Raw genomic sequence first — 21,760 nt, 5'->3', positions numbered from 1 at the left:
AAGGAAGCCAGGATTCAAATCAGCGATTTGGAACATAATGAAGAAATAAACATTCGACCAGAACAGAAGGAAGAAACAAGAATTCAAAAAAATGAGGATAGTATAAGAAGACTCTGGTACATTTCCAAACATGCTAACATCCAAATTATAGGGATGCCAGAAGGAGAAGAGAAAGAGCAAGAAATTGAAAACAGATTTGAAAAAATAATGAAAACTTCTCTAATTTGGTGAAGGAAACAGACATATAAGTCCAGGAAGCACAGAGAGTTCCAAACAAGTTGGACCCAAAGAGAAACAGACCAAAATACATCAAAATTAAATGGCAAAGGTTAAAGATAAAAAAAGAATCTTAAAATCAGCAAGAGAAAAGATGAAGAGTTACCTACAAAGGAGTTCCCATAAGACTATTAGCTAATTTCTCAAAAGAATCTTTGCAGGATAGAAGGGACTGGCAAGAAGTATTCAAAATGATGACAAGCAAGGACCTACAACCTAGATTTCTCTATCCAGCAAAGCTATCATTTAGAATGGAAAGGCAGATAAAATGCTTCCCAAACAAGGTAAAGCTAAAAGCTAAAAGAGTTCATCATCACCAAGCCATTATTACATGAAATGGTAAAGGGACTTATTTAAGAAAAAGAAGGTCAAAACTATGTATGATAAAATGACAACAAACTCACGATTATCAACAGCTGAATCTAAAAAACAAACAAACAGACAGACAAATAAACTAAGCAAACAACTAGCACAGGAACAGAATCATAGGTATGGAGGTCATTTGGAGGGTTATCAGCAGGGAGGAGGGAAGGGGTAAGGGGAGAATGGGGAAAAAGGTACTGGGAATAAGAAGCTTAATTGGTAGGTACAAAATAGACAGGGAGAGGTTAAGAATAGTATAGGAAATGGAGAAGCCAAAGAACTTCAAAGAAATGACCCATGGACATGAACTAAGGGGGGTGATTGCTGGAGGGAAGAGGGGAACTGGGAGGAAGGGGCAAAGAGGGAAAAATTGAGGCAACTATAATAGCATAATCAATAAAATATACTTAAAAATAAAATAGAAAAACTCTAATCTTTTATCTTTTGTGCAAGACTGGGAGGGGTGGTGGGATGCAGCAGGAATGGGCAAAGCTGAAAAGATTAGGAACTGGTACAGAGTTTGGAAGATCATGACATCAATTATTGAAGGCACTGTGATAATAATCATAGCACTTTGGCTGATTTATGCTAAGTACTAAGGAAATGCTCGTAATGATCACATTATAATGTGGTATATTATTTATTAATTAATGAAATATAGATTTGTGTTTCGATTTTATTAAGTTGGCTTGCAAAGGTAGATGATTATATTGCTTTCTAGTAATTACTAGTAAATATCCTCCATCACTGTAGCTCTCAGTAGAACATCCATCCTGGTGTGAATACATATATGTCCACACAAATATCAGTTCCATTTTCTGATTGCATTTAATGAGTTTGAATAAAATATTTTTTATCATTTTTCTTCCATCAAGCCTTTTTACAAATCCCCTCATCATACTGACTTACTACTTTTTGGACTTGCTTTATCTCTCTGTGATCATTTAAAACTCCCCTTAGCCACTGTCCCTCCCCTCCCTCCCCTTCCCAAGGATCACCTATTATTGCTGCAGAATTTCTTACCTGCACCTGGTCTTGAAATAGCAACCATGACCCATCCCTATCAGAGCTAAGCCACTTTTATTAAACACCCCTTATGTTGCCTGAAAATATATTTTAAAATGCTTAACAATTGTATGACATACAAATAAAAATGAAAATAAGCACAAATGAAACTGTTCTGTTAGGAAAAGTACACAAATAGACTAGAGAATATGGTATACAAGAGGACCAAGTGTCCCCCAAAGAAGTGTTTAGTTATTTTTCTTCAATTTGCAGGCTGTTTGAGGATTTATACGTACTATCACCTTTACCTAATCCCAAGCTAATAAGAATAGAACAGCATTTCTTTATTACAAATGTGTTTATAATATTTTTATTTATGAAAGGATTATCTATTCATTGAAAGACAATGGAAACACAAAAAAGTATAAAAAATGAAATAACCTCTGATTCCACTATCTAGAGATAATTCATATTGACAGTCTGAGGAGTTTCTTCCATATATACATATTTATTTTACAAAACTGAGGTCATATTGATAGATTTTTTTCATCCTTCTTTTCAATTTAACATTGTATAGTAAAATAAAAAATCCCTGTGTCATTAAATTCTTCTATAATAACATCTTTAATGATTGCATACTATTCCATTGCTTGAATTCATCATAATTTATTTTTGGATGATGAAGTTTCCCATTTTCACTATTACAAAAATGTTTTAACAAACATCCTTGTACATAAATATTTGAGTTTGTTTTTATTTTTATGACACATTTCTGAAACCTAGGATCATTTCCAGATCATCTTTTATTTATTGAGCCTAAGACAGAAATCTTGTTTAAATAGGAGAGAAAGAAAGATTTTGACTCACTGATTTTCTCTTCTTCTCATGTACACTCAGGACTTGATGAGTTGGTTTTATTGTTTCCAACTCAATTGCTTCGCCAAGTTTTCTGGAAATAGAACATAAGAGACACACAAGTATAGCATTAGGATTTATATCTACTTTCCAAATTATTTTCTGGGGAAATAAAATGGTGTGTTACAGCAAGTTTGAAGTGGAGTATCATCGCCCACCCACATTAAATATTTATGACTCCCTTCGGGGTTGGAGCAAGGCTGGGGCGGGAGCACTCACTGATGCAGGTCTGCCGCAGATTTCATGCCCTCTGAGACCCAGGCCCAGGCGCTGACGACACAGCTGGAGGCAAAACAAGGGGGCACAAGGGTGCATCATTTTCCCAGAAAGTCTGATTCATTGCACTCAGCAATTGCACTCATATCCCTAATCTTATTTCAATTTCTCTATGGGATTAAATGCTGCCAACATATTTATTTGCACTATATTCATTACAGAAGCTGCTATTTTTCAGTCATTTTTCTTTGTGATTTTCATTTTCTATTTCATGTCTGTAGAAAATCGGGGAAATAAAATAGCCAAGGCTAAGAAGGCATTTAGAGCAGGCAGGAGACAGCATGTTAGGGGTAGGAGGCTCTTAAAGACAATCTTTTCAGGGTCCTAATTTCACAGATAATAAACCGAGGCTCGGAGAAATTAAGTTCCAGAGGGGTCGAGAGTCCTGATCACGTCCTGCATGCTGTTCCTGGGGTTGGGGTTCAGATCCTGTTCCCTACTGGCTTTTAGCACAACAGCTCAGATATTTAATGGTCTTGTGAACAGTACCTCAATTCAACAAAAGGATGGCACTGTCCTGTCCTTAGCAGCACAGAGGGAGGATTAGGATGTGCAATACTATTTTCTCCTATGGAAGGGGCATGTGTGACTCACAGCAGCCTTCAAAAGTCGGGACAATAAGCCCAATTCCATCAGTAACCTCAGGCACAGAGGTCTGCGTGGACTTCGATGGAGGGGGAAGGGACAGATGGGTGTCCTTACTGAAATCAGTATGGTTCAGAGTGTTTGCCTCCAAATGACTTAGATTGCACCCTATAGTCAGATAATGGGAGGTCCAGATCAAAGGGTGCCAGACTCTCTGCATACCCAAAGCCAGGCACAAAACCAGGAACAAGAGAATACCTACTGTATTCTTCCAATTATAGGAAATTCCAGAAAAGACAAAAAGAATCTATATAGTGACAGGAGGCAGATCAGCGGCTGCTTGGGACTGGGTGAGGATAAGATTGCAAACAGGCATGAGGAATCTTTTAGTAACGACAATGTCTTTGTGTTCATTTTAGTGGTGACTACATAGTGTATACATATATTAAAATCGACCAAATCATATACTTAAAATGGGTGTTATTATTGCATACAAATTAAACCTCAATTGAGTTTATTTTTTTAATAAAGGAAGCCCGGCACACTTTTGGGAAGAGAAGCTGACATTTGCCCAAGAGGAGTTGGGCAACAGGGCAGGAAGCCAAGCGCACTGGCCTCAGAGGGTCCTATGAATCCACAAGTCCCCCTTTGTTACTAGTGTGAGCTTGGAAGGACCACTTGATTTCTTTGACCCGCTCTTAATTGGACTTTTAAACTAGAAATAATTCGGTTTACTTATACGAGTACCTAACACAGGTTTGAGTGTAGGTAAAAGTACAGTTACTGTTTATTATTAAATATTACTGTGTTAATCGTGGTTAATCAAATATTTTGGACATGCCAGCTCTCTGGGAGTCCATGCTGGATGCTCGGGCTGCAGCACAATAGGACACACACCCACACCCTACACCTCTCATTCTTTAGTAATTACTTTTTTCCTTTTTTTTTTTTATAAATGTATTGGGGCAACACTGGTTAACAAAATTATACGGGCTTCAGGTGCAAAATTCTACAACACGTCATCCGTGCACGGTATTGTGTGTTCACCACCCCAAGTCAAGTCTCTGTTTACCACCACTTTCCCCCCATACCCTTCTCCACCTTCCCCCATTTAGGAGGGAATTAGAATCAAAATCATAACGAACACTTATGGGACTTTGGTTCTGTCCCAGATAGTACACATGCTTCTTGTATTTAATCCCCACAACAATTATGTAAGATAGGTTTTATTTCCATTTGAATAGAAACTGAGAAGTAAGATAAATTTTCCTAATTTACATACCTATTAAGTGGTAGAGCTAGCATTTAAACCCAGGCAGTTGAAATAAAGTCTATTTCTACTCAACCACTGTGCTATACTGACCCTTTTGTAGTCTACTAAAATATTATCCTAAAAATCAAGCTAAAAGTCAGAGCACTTTCAAAGTCAATACTTCCTGTTACAGATGATGCCTAAAGAGGAATAAGAATATGAGCACCAAAGCTTTCCTTCTTTTCTTTTCCTCTCATGCACCATCAAAAGAGGCATTTGCAATGGCATTGCCAGTTTAGGCTGACACCTGCAAGGATTAGTCAACAATCTTCGTAACAAATTATCACTAATGCGTAATTTTTTAAATAATACCAATATATTTTTTCTCTACCTCCAAAGAAGGAATCAATTTCACTCTGAGATGCATTGAGGAAGATGTGAACCAACGTTTTTCAGCACCCAGTGTTCTCATCTCTTCCCATTTTCTCATTTAATATACACCACCCTGTATACACACACGTAGGCACACACAATGGAGATTGTATCATTACTTCACCTAGCAGTGGAGGAAATCAAGGCACAGAAAGGCCAGTTTATTTCCTGAAGGTCAGACAGTTGAAATAAAGTAAGATTCACGCTTTTTGACTTCAAGCCACTCCAGGTGAACAACACTGCTTTCTAAGTTAACTATCATCACTGAGACCTATTGAATATAGGGGCTTAGGAGTCATAAAGACATGAGATGAACCCAGCTCGGCTGTAGCACAATAGGACACACACCTACACCCTACACCTCTTATTCTTTAGTAATTACTTTTTTCCTTTTTTTTTTTTTTTTTGTTGTTGTTGTGGGGATTAAATACAAGAAGTGTGCATACTATCTGGGACAGAACAGAAGTCCCATAAGTGTTCATTACAATTTTACCTGTGTGATTGGAGCAAGTGTCTTAAACTCTCGAAGATTCAAGACCGTGTCTGTAATAGGTACAATAATAAGACTTCTCAAGGGTTTTGAGGATTGATGGTATCTATAAAAAGCATTTAACACAATGCATAGCACATAGGAAGTGCCCAAGACCTGGAAGCCATGTTTGGCACTACGTTCCTGCATACCTTCATAGCAGGAAGCTGGAACTGAACAGAAGTACCTTTTTATTATTTTTAAGAATTATTTGACCTTGCCTTTTCCACATACTTACCTTCTTTTTGTGTTCTGTATTGCCTTGCTCAGCTTAATTGCCAGTTTCTGAAGTCCTTTGGCATAGTTAAACTCCAACTCTGCCCTGTTAGCAAAGGGATGGTTAGGATGTACGCCAGAAATCACGCAACCTCCTTCCACCCCCACCCCACACCCCAACATGCACCAAGGAGAGAGCTCTGGCTGACAATACAATGCCTTAGAAAGAAGAGACTATTTGTTTACTATGAGGCTCCTCTTATCCTTAGGCATTATCCTTAAGGTTATCCAAAAGGATCCTACAAAGGGAGAGAGTTTTATTTATTTGACCTTGTACACTAGTGTTGTGGGTTAAATTGTTTCTCTTTCCCATCCCCTGAATAAGCTGAAGTCCTAAACCTGAGAGTCCAAGAATGTGCCCTTATTTGGAAATAGTGTCTTTGTAGGCAGTCAGATTAAACTGAGGTCATCAGGGTGGGTCCAAATCCATATGTCTGTGACCTTTTAAAAAAGGGAAATTTGACCATGGAGATATACACACACACAGGAAGAATGCCACGTGAAGGTGAAGGCAGAGATGGGGTGATGTATCTACTAGCCAGGAATGCCGAAGATGGTCAGCGAACCACCAGAAGCTAGGACACGGGCATCGAACAGATTCTCTCTCACAGGCTTCACATGGAATCAGCCTGGCCAGCATCATGATCTAAGACTTCAGATGCAGAGGAACAATAAATTTCTGTTGTTTAAGCTATGCAGTCTGTGGTACCTTGCGGAAGCAGTCCTTGCAAACTACTTTAACTAGTAGGGAACAAAAGATTTCCCTACTTATTATCTTGGGACAGTAGTACTTTCAGATTATCTCTAGGTTTTAATAGTTGTCAATAAAATGATAAATCATGATGGAGTTAACCAAGCATTAACTTTCTAATGAGAAGGTGCTAAGGTGGCCGATGCCAGATTTCGAAAATGAAGTTCTATTACTTTCTATGCTGAACAAGACTCAGTGGGGAATCCGGGCATGCCCTGCAAAAGACAACGCCTTCATTCTTTTGGATAGATTGAATCACTCCCATCTTAAACCAATTTTACCATGTTTTACTTATAGGCCCATCTAAGATAAAATGGAAGCATATTCTTATCCATCGTCTCACTTTTCACTGAAGATAATAAAAGTATTCAAAATTAAAGTTATGTTGTTTTTCCCTCTTACTATGGACTGAAGAGCTTCTTGTTGGACATTTTTCAGTTTTTTTAAATTCTATTTTTATTATAGAATTATTTATGGCTTCATTTCACTTGTAATACAAAGCCAGAACTCTCCAGGAACTGACTTCATACCTGCATTTTCCCACCACACACGCATTAGAATCAGTGTTACAAACTGAACTGGGAAAGACAGCTCTCTTGTATAAAATGGAATCCAGAGATCATGGACTATTGATATGTTGTTAAATTTCTATTCATTTTCTCCTGCTAATTATTTTTTTTACCACTGTTTGAAAGAACAAAGACCATTGTAGGGCGTGTGTTAAGGCCAAGGTGCAAAAACACTCCGTTGGTGTCAGACATTGCCCAAGTATGAGGAAAGGTTAAGGCAAGTATTTTAAAACAATGAAGCTAGTAAATAAATATCTCATTGCTTTTTAAAAATAGAGATCTCTGCTCCAGTAATATGTTCCAATTGATGGAGAAGTAGAGAGAGTGCTGGTCAGCAGCAAGCTGGTAGAGACTGTCATGACTGATGAACTTGGATGCTCTGTAATCCCAGAAGAAAACTACCATTCAGTGGGTGGCTTTAGGCACATAAAAGGGAGTAATTGTCCTACATAGGGGTTTTTTAATGATAATTAAAATATGGTAATGAACCAAGCTTAGGATGGGCTCAAAGACTGGAACAATTGCTATTGACTTGCATGATCTGACCCCTGGTTCCCTCTCTGATTTCCTCTCCAAGTTTTTCCCTTGTTCATTATTCTCTGCTAGAGGCCAAATGCCATCCTGCCTCAGAGCCCTTGCGCTTGCTGTGGCATCTGCCTGTGTACTCCTGCTGCTTAATCATATGGCATTCTCTTTCACACAAACCCGAACAGGTCTTGTTCAAACATAGCCGCCTGAGAGGCTACCCTGTCTGAAAGAGCATCCTTGTTTATTTAAGTCTTAGAACTTAGTTCACTATTTTAAATCTTTTTATTTTTTCAGTGTACTTCTATGACCTCTCCTTGAATGTAAACTCCATGAGGATCTAGACTTTTTGTTCATTGCTACACGTACATAACAATGCTTGGCACATAATAGGTACTTGGTATATGTGTAAATGAATGAATGAATGGACTCTACATCAGGTCTTGGTTAGAATTTTTAACTGGTGTGTGACTTCACCACTTTCAAAAATTTAAACCTGCGGAAACATTTAGATGTATTCTTACAAGTCTGAGCTGTGCTCAGCCTTGACATCAGAGTATACAGCTTTCTAGCACTTGGAATAACTAGAAAAATAAACCGTTTCCTAGTCTATTGCTAACGAGAGGGCTTTTTCGGACTTTCTTTCCCAGCATTCTTTCTTGGAAGCAGCACATAGAGCACTATATATGATGAAGTATTTGCAGTGCTCAGCTCAGAGCTGGGCACCTAACATGTTTATAATGAATATTCACTTTTCTAATATGATTACTATTATGTACCCCAAAAGATCTCTAAGCATTCAGAATACTCCAGACATACAGAGATGGGGAGGTGGCGGGGGGAGGGAAGGAGCCCACAGTTTGCACATCCATCAGCTCCAGAATGATTCGGAAAGGCTTCTATCAAGAAAGGTCAGTGCTGTCAGGAACAGCCTGTTCCTCAGAATTCAGTTTCACTTTGAGAATGTGCTTGCAGCCTGTACAACGTGTCCTACAGGCTGAGCAGAAATAGAAAGAACAATACCCAGAAGGAAGTACTACTTTCCTTTAAATCACTAACTTAAGCAGATCCACCTGCGGGAAAATGTGGGGCTTTGGTGGCAAGAAAGGGAGAGGGTCCTGCTCACTGTGGAGCGATGGCTCCCTATTTTGGGCCGGGCCACCTTGACTCCTGAGCTCCCGTATCTCTGCTGGCTTTCACTTGAGCGTGCTAGGAAACCGGCCTAAAGAAATACAATTACCACACAGCATTTCTGGCTTTGGAAGGTTTCTCTTTATATATCAGTATCTTAGAAGTCTGCAAAAGTGCAGATTTGTACATATTTTTTGCATGTTAGATATAGCTTAAAAATCCACACAGTGCTCTCCTGACAAAGGCGTCATCCACAATCTGCCTATATACAACGTAGTGACACCCAGCATTTACTGGGCGCTTGCAGCATACCAGGCGGCATTCTAAGTGTTTTCGGTATGTTTCCTCCTTTAATTTGTGGTAACTCCCAACAGGTAGGCACTCTTACTCTACCCATTTCATGGAGAGGAATAGCAAGGCACAGGCCGACTAGTCAGTGACTTGCCAGAGGTCACCCACGAAGGAGTGACAGAGCTGGGATTCAAACACGGGCAGACTGGCTGGAGGACCGTCCTGCTTAGCCACGCCAGCCTCCTCCTCTGAGAGTGCAGGGAAGAGGCTGGAGATGGAGAATTGAGGGGGAAGTCCAAGGGACGTATGTTTAAAGATTTATGCCGTCTCTCATTTTGCCTTTAATTGCAGTGTTTCTGAATCACCGTAGCTCCTGGTAGCTTGCAGCATAGCAGGAATCCACAGCAGCCTCAGGGCAGACCGAGTTTCTGCGGCTTTTTCCAGCATCACTCATGCTGTTTATTGTAAGGTGTGCTCCCAAATGGGGAGAAGGAGGTGTTGGGGGTCTGGAAAATGGGAAGGGTGGGGTTTGAGATATCAACTGTTGCCGACAGAGCCCTCTGAGGCGGAACTGAGTTAGACACAGCTTCTTGTGTCCACCTTCAGTGTAGCGAAGGATTTTAGAACTAGCATTCAAATCAACCATGCAAAGCAGGCTGTAATCATCTCCTCTTGCATTTTGAATCCTAACGGCCATTTCACAATCCTCAACAGATTACTCCCCAAGTCAGAAGGAAACGAAATGAACTAGGGTTGGAGGGTGGATGCGGGGACGCGGGGAGTGGAACACTGTGGCAGGCTTCACTTCTGACGAGTTTGCCTGCAGATAAAGGTTCCCAGGTCTCTGGCCCTGAATGGTCTTTATCTCTGCAGAAGTTAATGGCTAAATTTCTTCCTCAAAAAGACGATTTTGAGAAATTATGTTCCAACTGGCAAGCATAGAGAGAGCTGTCACTTTTATAACTCGGAATGTTTGTAAATTGAACAAACACTGCCATGTAACTCGACTGTGCTTACGAGAATTCTTGCCCAACAGAAATGAACTGACTTTGGTGTTTTCCCACGCAGAGGTGGCAATGGGACGCCCCCTCCAAACCACCCCCTCCCCACAACTGCTCAGTCCCTTGCAGGGAACTGCTTTGTCATGGTTGCCAGCCCAAAAGTCACCACATGCAAAGGCAGTCAAGAGAGGCAGAGTTAATCTCAAATTGAGACCTAGAGTTTTCATTCCCTCATTAAAAATAATCAGAAACATGCTTCTAAAAACTTTGTACTTCATGTTCTAGCCCTGTAGCTACCTAATAGGAGTTGAGATTCTTTCTTTAAGCAGTTGCTTTAGTGCATGTGAAATTGATGATGTACATATTTTTTAAGGGGAAAACAACTGCAGAATATTCCAGTGAATTTCAAAGATCCTAGACCTAGAGAAATGGCATGCACTGAATTTTAATCTATTTATGTTCTGATTTCCTCTCAGCATATGGAGACAGGTTAATAAATTTTCATTAGTAATAATGAAGATCAACCAATAAGTCAAAGACCAACATTTGTCTTAGAATTTAAAATAAATTATACTTCTGAAAAAAAGAAGAGATGGAAAATATATTGTATCAGATTTAATATTTTAGGTAGAACACAAATTAAACTGTGAGAATATAAGGGACCATGAAATCAATTTTAGAATGTCCTGCTCTAATAAAATTAAGATTTTAAAAAGTGGTAAAAGAAAAAAAAATCCCAAAACATAAACTGTAGTGGGTCCCTGTGTCTACAAGGAATTAAATAAAAGAGCTATATACCACTGTGGTCATTTCAGCGTTGAAATAGCCAAGATAGGGAAGCAGCCCAAATGCCTATTAATAGACAAGTGGATAAGAAAGTTGTGAAATCTTAACATTTCACAAAATGTTAAAAAAAAAATGAAAAAAGAATGAAATCTTAACATTTGCAACAGCATGGATGGACCTCTAAGGTATCATGCTAATTGAAATAAGTCAGATACAGAAAGACAAATATCATATGATTGCACTTCTATGTGGAATCTAAAGAACAAAATAAACAAATAAAACAGAAACGGACTCATAGATACAGAGAACAGACTAATGGTTGCCAGAGGGGTGGGGTTGAGTGATAGGTAAAAAAGGTGAAAGGATTAAAAACTACGGATGTATAGTTACAGAACAGTCATGAGATGTCAAGCGCAGCACGGGGAACAGAGCCAGCGATGCTGCAATAATTGCGTGTGGTGCCAGGCAGGTGCTGGAAATATCGGGGGATCCTTTTGGAAAGTATGTGGTCGACCACCGTGCTGTACACCGGAAACTAACGTGAAGTGATGTTGAATGTCACCCGTAATTGAAAAGTAACATTTAAAAAATAAATAAATAAAATGGAACCAAGTCTCCCTCCAGCTTGAAAACAGTAGGGGACAGAGCCCTGCCTTCATGATGAATTCAGAAGGAATTTCAGCAATCTGAAAATCTTTGTTCATAGCTTCATCCTTGTCTCTGGCCTCCTAATTTCCACAAGCAAGAGCTCTGGTTGGGGGCCTGGTATGCTGACATTTTCCACCCAAACTTTACCAGTTTGTCTTTTGAAAGGCAATCCCCAGCCCATCTTACAAACGGGCTATATTTAAAAGCTCTTTATTAGCAATTTGAAAGACATGCTTACATGTAATCTCAGTTATTCTAGCAGCTGGGTTCTCTGGCTAGCCCAAAACACCCACTTCTTCATGAGTGATTGCCTCTCTTCCGGTTCCTGGGACCAGTATAAAAGGTGAAATGGGAGGATGAGCCCAGGAGGACACTCTTCCTGGGGCTCCCGTCTGAGAGTCCCAATGAGTCACTTGCTCACTTCTGGCCCAGGGAGGCAACAGTGGTGGTAGCTCTAGAACTTCAGATCCTCTGTACCTGCTAACACCTGCACTGGGGGAGTGTATAAAAGGGGCTGGGGAAAGCGTTGTTATGGGGGAAGTAGGGGGAAGCAGACAAGAAGGGTAGGTTTCAAAACTTTTTAGCTAGAAAACAAAATTTTTCACAGAAACCACAATATTGTATAAACAATATGTTCTAATTAAGTGGGAGAGGGAGGAGGGAGCTGAGTCCTGCCCATTTAAACGTCTCCCCCTCTGAAGTGTCCCTGAGGGCTCCCCACAGACTGGTGTGCTGCCAGGTTTCAAAGCCATTGGGCTTGATGACTGCTGATGTCCCTACCGGCAGAGGACCTTAAAAGGACCCCTTGAGAATGTTGGGACTCCCACAGCCGTGTCCCAAACTTTCTGTCCACTTAGAAGGTGCTCGTACATGTAGCCTGGGTTGGGCTGGGTAGCAATAAAAATGTATCGTCTCATTGATATCCCCATCTATAAACTAGGACTGAATGAGAGAGTTCATTTGTACTGCCTTGGATTGTGAGAACTAAAGTAAAAAAGGCTAGATGTAAGATACATCTAACATAGTGGCTGATCTATAGGCTGTGCTGGATAAATGGTCTCATCTGTGATTTTATTCTCGTCTTCCAGTTTTTGTTCAAAATAATATTCTGAACACTATGTAAGTAAATTTCTTTGACAAACTCATTTGTTGCGCTTCAGAAATAACCTAACCTGAACTTCTTAAAAGTTATGAGTGCCCAAAGGTACAGAGCCACTCGTACATTAATGCCTTTATTCACTCAGCGAGCACCTATTGAATGCCTGCTCTGGGTCAGGCTCTGTGCTAGTTGCACGAGATAGAAGGACCCTCAAGGAACTCAGCCTCCAGTGGAGGAGACAGACAAGTGAACAGAGAGTAACAATGTAGGGCACTAAGAACTATATCAGAGGTAAGCACTAGCTCTACACATCTCTGTGGAACGCTTTCTTGAGACTGGAGTCAAGGAAGGCCCACTAGAAGGGGGTGGCTGAAACTTAATGCATTGACTGGAACCTGACACTGGAGGTAAAGAAGTTTCTACAAGGCGAAGGATATAGCCTGCACAAATGCAGGGACCCACGATGAGGGGTAGGGGTGGGTGGGAGCAGTGGCAGGGACCCAGTGGGGATGGCTGCAAGTGGTTCAATAAGAACGAGAGGAATATGGGTTATGGAGAGATGGAGAGACAAGCTGCATATGAAGGAAGAACCCAGATTTCTTTTAAAAAATACTATGAGGGTTGAATTTTATACTGAAGGTGATGGGAGTCTTTAAAGGGTCTTAAACATGGTGATGGCCACAGAGTGGAAGATAAATTAGAGACAGAGATAGGGCCCTGGCCAATTCCCTAGTTGCTTGGATTAGAAAAAGAAGATCCTGTGAAGGAACACAACTCTGAGCCAGGGTGCGAGACTCGAGGGTTGAGGGTGGTTTCAGTCCCTGCCTTCACACGGCCCCTGAGACAGGGGCCTTTGTGCAGCGCGCAAAGTGCACAGCTGGAGGGCCGCACCCCTTGCCAGAAGAGAGGGTTCAGAGATTTCTGCCAGGACAATGGCAGAGGCAATTAAATGAAAGCTATAAGGTATAAGAGAGGTTTAGAAGAGGGATATGATGATTTGGTCATAGGATAGAAGGGATCATGGGTGGCTCCCAGGTATTGGGCTTGATTGGGTAGGCAGTGGTCCCAGTCACCATGTTAAAAAAAGAAAATCCAGGAGTTCCAGCTTAGGGGAAAAGCTGATAGAAACTGTTTTGGATAAGCTAACTTTGAGGCTCCATGGAATGAATACCCAGGTGGAATTGTCCAAAAGACTGTTGGATATGTGGTTTGAAGTACAGGTAAGACATATTGTCTGTAGTAATATATGTGGGAGTCGTTGATATGCCAGAGGAAGCTGAAGCTCTGGGAGTTAAGGTCACCCAGGTTATGGGTAGAATAGAAGAGGGTAGGATTTACCAGAGATTTTCTTTTAATTATTTATTCCTTTGTTGATAACATCTACAACAAATCATGTATGGAACAATGATCAACTACACTTTCTTCTTTGTTGTTTTCCTTTTCTCTCCTTTTCTTTCTTCCTTACTTTCCTTTTTTTTTTTTTTTTTTTAAATGTCCAGAGCAGTAGGCTTGCCATTTGAAAACTTAATCTTAAGCATCCTTACAGAGGAACAATTGAATTTCCCCATCAAAGCCTGTGAAGGGTCAGGGAACCAAACCCTCATAGTTTCTGGGAATGTGTCTTTGTCTTTTAAAATCTGATCTGTAATTGTGTTAACGTGAACCTGATGACTGGCATGAGGCATTTTAGGAGCTGCTGTGTGTCTGGATAAATCTGAGTTGCTACTACAAAAAAGGAAACTGAAGCAACTAATTGGATAAAAGAAGCTAAACATGACTGTGAATGGCAGAATTTCCAGGAAAAACAGTGTTTCAAAAACAACTGCACTTTTCTATCACCACCAATTAGAACAAATGCAAGAAGGCAGCTGAGCTAGGAAATGAAACATTCTCTGAACTCACAGCCTGATTATGATGCTGTCTCTTGTAGCCACGCGCTATTACAGAACTGTTCTGCAGAACCACATTCCAAGAATAATAAAGTCCCAGTTCTAATAATGTGATTGTAATAGAAAATAAACCCTTAAACCCTTAACCATCTTTCATTTATTTATTTGTGCAAGCTACAGGCATTTACGGAATGTATTTTATGTGGCGGATATCCTTAATTCAAAGAAGCCCCATGTCTTTCATGATGCTGGCTATTGGATGTGCCTTTATGATTTTCTTTGTCACAACCCTCAGTAGAAATGCCTCCTATACATTTTCCAAAAACACTGTTTTATTTGCCTATATTCTAAGTAACACTTTCTTTTAAAGAGTTTGGTGTTCCAGGTATTTTTCTAATACAAGGGAAAGCTATCATTGATTCATATGTAATGAGTTTATGAGGAAAAGAAGCCCAGCACTCATGTCTGGACAGCTGGTGGGGAACACCTTTTCCCCATTTGTATGTCTGGGGAAATAGTTACTGTATTCGCAGAATAGGGAGAGTAAAGGCAAGTGTAACATCAGTTGTGTTGTGACTATTCATCCTTTTTGCTGTGGTTCTTATATCGACTCAGTTCTAACAACATAGGAAAAGGTCACTTCGGAATCACTCCCCATGCCCTGCCTGGTGTGGCTCAGTGGGTTGGATGTTGTCCTGCAAACCGAAACATCACCGGTTCAATTCTGGGTCAGGGCGCATGAATGCGAGAGGTAACTGATCAATGTTTCTCTCCCTCTCTCCTTCCCTTCTCCTCTAAAAAGATATAAATGAAATCTTTCAAAAAAAGAAAAGAATTACCTCTTATGGGAAAGAAAAGACTCAACCCTGGCAAGTGAAGTGGCCTCTGTCCTTTCCAGCTGACATGTAGGAATACCCTCTAAAATAACCACAATGTGCCACATACTTTTACATTAATAGAGTTTGTGTCTCTCAGAAAACAGTTCTTCCAAAATACTGACTCTTAAGGTGAACGAACATCCTTCAGTTTAACTACATGAACAACCAGCTGAGCAAAGGGAGGAAAGTTTAAAGCCCAAGTGTAAAGAGACATTGCCAAGTGCACATTTATCAGGAATGAATTGAAGCAACTCAAAAATGGCATTTTGGTTAAGGGGAAATGAGTTAGTTGTACAAGGTAAGATTTACAAAATGTTCAGGAAAGTATCTATTGAATAAATGACCTAATATCAAGATAATTTTTTGGCCTGGGTAAAACACCAGATCCTCTTTTCGTATTTGTGCTATGCAGCTTTTATCCCAGAGATGTGCACATGATTTTGCTAATCAGTAGTAGTTTTTAGATTTTCAAATTCTAAATTCCGTTCCATAAGAAGGTAAAGCTATGAAGGAAGATATATATTTAACTACTAAAGTGTTTGTCTTTCACTGGAGCGTGTGTATTTTCCAGAAATATGTGGGTGGAGGGTCTTGCACCTGAAAAGGTCTGGGACAAATGGGGGCCCTAGGAAGCAATCTCAGTAGACACAGGTAAGAAGGAACGTTCTGACTCTGTGTACAGGAGATTTATCTGTGGCAGGGTGCAGATGCAGAGGGACCCAGATAAGGCAGTTTTGGACCACTGATTCCCCCAAATGTATTCAGTTCATTATTGAATTTGTCAGGCATAATTTATCACCTGCCTTCGGTCTTTACAGCTCTCTACCAGGCACTAATTTTGAACATGGAGACACCAAATAATCAAGGCCCAGATGACTGCAACCCAGATCACGTGCATGGTCAATAATGTGTACAGATTCTTCCTGATCTGCAGGAGGGAGATGCTTTTTAACCAAGCAATGGGTTGAATTTACATAATAGTTAACTGGTCTTATCTGAAATAATTTCCTTTGAAACTGATGAAAACAGTTTCTTATAGGACAGATTCTCTTCCAGATTGATCCTCCCTATTCTTATCATAGAATCAAAGCAACTTGGCTATTAAGACAGAAGTAACTTCTTATTTTAAAAGTGTTTTCTTTTTGACTTTGCTTGCCAACCAGTTTATTTTCTCTGTAAGAGTCTGTCTGAACTGCCCTGTATCTTCCCTTGGTCCTGATAAAGCTAATGTTCTCCTTTGTTCTTGACCTACTAGAGCAGGATGCAATCGGCCTGTGTGTCTTTGTTCATAGGGAACATATGCAATCATTTAAATTTGAAATGGGTTACCTTAAAAAGAATAAACAATCTAGCCTGAAGGTCTCTTTAAAGTTGTTTATTACAGAGCTGTCTAATGGTAGAAAAATGGTCTACATCTTTATGGCCCAATTCAGTCCTTGGGTTCTCTAAATTTAAGCAGAAATTTTTATAACTTCTTGACTGAGTTAAGTGTGGTCATTTCAACACAGTGAACAACGTTACACATGGTCACATCTAGTATTAAAAGAAGATGATACTGAAAATGGTGACCTTTCTTTCATCCATTGGATGGATGGATGATTAGAATGACTTTTCTAGTCATTTATGGGACAGTTACTGAAGAGGTCCAAAGTCCAGGCTGTAAGAGCTCAGCGTACAAAGGTGAGTAAGACACAGCCCTGCCCTCACAGGGGACAAAGATGCCAACGGATAATTGCCATCAGTGTGAGAAGCGCAGCAGTGGCGGATACATCAGGAAGGACGGTGGGCGCAGGAGGGGGTCGTCCTCAGGCTGAGGAATCAGAAGACCTGATTGAACATTCCCAAGCTGAATTGCTTCCTGCTGTTTCCTGATTTTTATGGCACCCAAGTGATAAATGTGCAACAGAGAAGAATCACTCTTCAAACCAATCTCTCAAGTACCAAAATATAGCACTGCGTTCTGGAAAGTAGGACAGCTTGTAATGACTCGTCCAATCACATCACTCGCTGCAACTAAAGAGGAAGAACTGCTTATTGCAAACGCACATTTTGTACCTTTGCTGAAGAATGGATGTGACCTGCTTGCAGAAATTCTCTCCATTTTGAGAAAACTCCTTTAGTTTCTTGTACACTTGATTATACTGAAAAAGAAGAGATGCACAGGAGGATTATGGACATTTCCAAAGGCAGAACCCGGTAAACTCAGAATGCTGCTGTGATGATGACTGATATTGCAAATGATGGTGTGGCTATGGGATACATACCTTTCTGATGAATTCTTAAAATGAAAATTACATCTCTTTTGCCTGGATGTGAACCATCCTGAGAAGTTTTCAAAAAGGCTTGTCTATCTCTTTCTCCCCTAAACCAAATGCAAACAATTCAGCAGTGGGGTACACCTGGGGCCTGGCTTTCTATTGCCTTATATTCCCAGGAAGGCTAAAAGTATATTCTGAAATACATTGAGTAATCATTTTGTGTCTCTCCTACAAACTCCAAATAATATTTCTAGGTCTCCTGACGAACCCTGAACCATTACAGTAAGATATAACTTGCTAATAAAAATTTGTCCTAATCCCATCTATATCTCATTTAACTGTAGTAATAAAAATGTTATAATGAGTTCAATGTTTTGATTGAAACACACCTTTAAAAATTTATTTATATCTGAATTTAGTCTTCAGATACAAGAATTCCAAAGGAAAGTTTTTGTCATTTGATCCAGAATTCCACAATTTCATTCTGAAAATTTTATTGTTAAAGGTACACCTTGATGACAATAGATTTTAAGTGCCCCAATGGAGAGGTAAATGTCATCTGATTCTGATGTTTTCCTGATACAGAGTAGGTGAATTAGGAATGGAGCAGTTTCAAACAAACTCTCTCACAGTTGCCATCTGGGAGATGTGATAGTGGATTGCATTTTTCAAAAGTAGATTTTACACAAGAATACACAAATTCTGAGTAGATTGAGTGCCGTGCTGTGACTTGGCTCATACAATGAGCCAGCCTCTTCCAGCACTCAAATGTCTCCACCATGCAGCTGGACACCATGCTGAGAAGGGAAGAGGGATGGTAACTCACACTTACTGAGCACCTACTATGTGTCAGGCATGTTCACATACATGAGTCCTCTGGGCCACGGCAACTTTTCAGTTGGCACAGTAGCACCTGGTGTATGGTGCTAGCAGAATAGCAAACAGAAGACAGAGGGCCGCAGGGGAGGAAGGGACCTAACATTTAACACAGAAAGCCACGGCATGATGTGGGAGACACACAGTAGAAGCACAGTTTCACTGGAACTGCCTGGCACATAGGACAGTAGTTGGAGAGCAAAGCCCTTTATTGTTCACTCTTCAAGCAGAATTTGCACAATCACGTGCCTGCAGGCACCAGTAGGTCCTGAATGAGCAGGAGCAGGGTGGGGACAGTGAGCTTGGAGAGGCAGCTGTCACACTGCTCTGGCCCAGAATGGCCAGACCTTCTAGGTGGTCCAAAAACGCTGACACAAGGACTGGCATCTGAAACATGGTTTAAATAAATTGTAGCAAACGAGTCACAAATTTTAAAACTCTCTCCAGAATAAGCAAAACATCGCTGTGGGGAGGTCTAGGTGTAGCCTCTCTCATACCCAAATGATTCTCCTCTGAGAGCTGTGAGAGTGTAAAATCACTATGTGGCAACCAGGCAACCAACCTTCTCCATTGTTAATCCCATAAAAATAACTGGTTATTTATGAATGACATGGTACTAAAAGGCTTCCTTCCTTCCTTAACATGTGCAATGGAAAAATTTTACTGAACTCTTTAAAATTGTTTAGGCTTTTTTTTAAAAAAAAGAATTTATTTATTTATTTTTAGACAATACTTTTTTTTTTTTTTTTTTTTTTTTTTAGAGAAGGGGAAAGGAAGGAGAAAGAGAGGGAGAGAAACATCAATATGTGGTTGCTTCTCACATGCCTCCTGCTGGAGACCTGGCCCACAACCTGGACATGTGCCCTGACTGGGAATCAAACCAGCGGCCCTTTGGTTCTCAGGCCAGCACTCAATCCACTGAGCCACACCAGCCAGGGCTGTTTAGCTTTTTGGGGGGACTCCTCTGTTAACAAAACATTTTCACTAAATTCCCCTAATCCCTTTATTCACATAACACCAAATAACATCCCACAAAACATACCTAGGTATCAGGAGAAGAAAGTAAATAAATGTTTAGCAGGGTACATGCCCTTGAAATAAAGTCATTTCTCAGCCTCTGTCACCTTTAGATATAGCCATGCGACTAAATACTTCTCAAAGAGACATGGGCAAAAGTCTTGTGTGGGGCTATAGCGAAGCCTGCTCCCTTTTTTTCCTGATATCTGGACTTAGAAATGATGGCTGATGCCATAAGGTGGTCTTGAGGGTGGACGCCATGTGCTAAGATCATAGAGCAGACAGAGAAAAAGAGTCTGGGTCCCTGATGGCCCTGGAGGCTACCATACAAGCCCTCAATTCTCTACTGCTGGACTTATTTTATGTGTGAGAGAACCATGACAGGTGTTTTTTTTTAAGCCACTCATTTTAGGTTCTTAAGATATGTAGCTGAACATATCACTCACTCATACTCAGTTTTTTAATTTTTTATTTTAAATTATGAAAAATTATATATTTCATAAAATGATACAGAAAATAATGATATATATTATGTACTTACTACCTAAGTTATAGAGATATTAACAGTTTGCTTCTGCTATCTCTTTAGGCAAGTATTTTTTTTTCCTTTTTATAATTTCTTTGGCTATACTTGGGCATTTATTCTTCCATATGAATATATCTAATTACAGATTTTTAAACAATCCCTGTTGTGACCGTAATTGCAATTACATTGCACATATATCATTTGGGGAAAATTGACTTTTTTATGGCATTTAGACTTCCCATCCAAGGACATAGTAAGTCTTTTCATTTGTTTGAATCTTACTTGATGTTCAATAAAATTTTATGATTTTCTTTATAGGTCCTGTAGCTTTCTTATTTGATTTATTTAGAAATATCATACAGTATTAAGCTGTGTATTTTTTTTAATGTCTTATCTGCTTCCGTCTCCAGCAAAGACCCAACAAAAACACCAGGGCGGTCATGTGCAAGGGAGAAGGACCTGGATGCATGCTCACAGAGTAAGGTTTTCTGCTCTCTAATATGTTCAGGCTGGGGCTGGGGTGGAAAAGACAAAGCAAAGAGATGGGTGGAGGAATTTGGAGCCTTCAGAATGGGAGCACCGAATAGAGCCTCCCATCAGAAGAACCAGGAAGGAAGGAAGGGGCCGTGAGATGAGCTGTCCTAGAGGATGTCCCCAGAGGACACTATGCATCGCACAGTCCTGTGGTGAGGATAGGGGACCTCAGACGCCATGGATGAAGATGGGAGCATATAGGGGAAACCTTGTCCCAATCAAAGTTATGAACAGAATCAGTTGAGAATATTCCTACTGCAGGGGCTGCTGCATATCCCAAATATAACAAGCCATCAAAACTCTCTTAAGACACATTTTTAAAATACCTTCTCCAGAGGTCTAGTTTTAGGAGGCCAGACAGCCTTGAACGTATGTAAACCAGTGATTTAAAACTCAATTGCCTTTGGAGGAAGGGAGGAGCCAGTGGCAAAGGGGAGAATTCCTGTCTTTCCCAAAGATATTGAAATGCAACTTTTTAATGGAAGAGGCTACTCAAGTAAATCATATTTTATGGCTTCAGTTGATTTTGAAGCTGCCAGTTTTAGATTTTGGAAGATGATTTCCTGTTATTTAGTAGACTAGTACTGAGACTTCTGGTCAAGATGGAGGAATAGGTAAACAAGACTCACCTCCTTGCACAACCGCATCAAAATTACAACTAAAATCAAGAACAACCATCACTCAGAACCGTTAGAAATCAAGTTGAATGGAAGTCTGACAAGTATGGACCCAAAGAAACCATATCCATTGAGACTGACAGAAGGAGCAGAGACACAGAACAGTCTGGTCCCACACAAATGTATGGTGGGTAAAAATTTGGGGGGGATATCTTAGGAGTGAGGGGTCCCAGCCTCACACAAGGCCCCAGCCCAGGGTTCTGGTACCAGGAAGATACTCCCCCAAACTTCTGGCTGTAAAAGCCAGAGGGGTTTGAATCAGTGAAAGGAACTACTGGAGTCCTAAGCAGTGCCTCTTAAAGGGTCAGCACAGGGACTTACTTAGACTCATCCTTTCTGAGCTCCAGAACTGGGGTAGCAGCTTGGAGGGGCACCAGTGGCATATGAAGAGAAAC

At 40.3% G+C, this 21,760-nt stretch overlaps 1 protein-coding gene across 2 annotated transcripts in view; it reads right to left on the bottom strand.

Moving 5' to 3' along the window:
* Positions 1-21,760, bottom strand: part of NOSTRIN (nitric oxide synthase trafficking) — a 58,139-nt gene that overhangs the window by 28,907 nt on the left and 7,472 nt on the right. For both annotated transcript variants that reach the window (XM_054562731.1, XM_054562732.1), the window contains exons 2-5: positions 17,533-17,618; positions 5,872-5,955; positions 2,779-2,841; positions 2,512-2,593 (exon numbers count right to left, since the gene is read on the bottom strand). In XM_054562731.1, the coding sequence (XP_054418706.1) occupies positions 2,512-2,593; positions 2,779-2,841; positions 5,872-5,955; positions 17,533-17,618 (315 nt within the window). The remainder of the gene's footprint in view (positions 1-2,511; positions 2,594-2,778; positions 2,842-5,871; positions 5,956-17,532; positions 17,619-21,760) is intronic.

The sequence above is a fragment of the Pteronotus mesoamericanus genome, unplaced genomic scaffold (assembly GCF_021234165.1).
Source record: "Pteronotus mesoamericanus isolate MK-2021 breed Mesoamerican mustached bat unplaced genomic scaffold, CSHL_Meso_final scaffold_651, whole genome shotgun sequence".
Lineage (NCBI taxonomy): Eukaryota > Metazoa > Chordata > Mammalia > Chiroptera > Mormoopidae > Pteronotus > Pteronotus mesoamericanus.
Note: the sequence above shows the minus strand (reverse complement) of the source record. Positions and strands in the feature narration are given on the sequence as shown.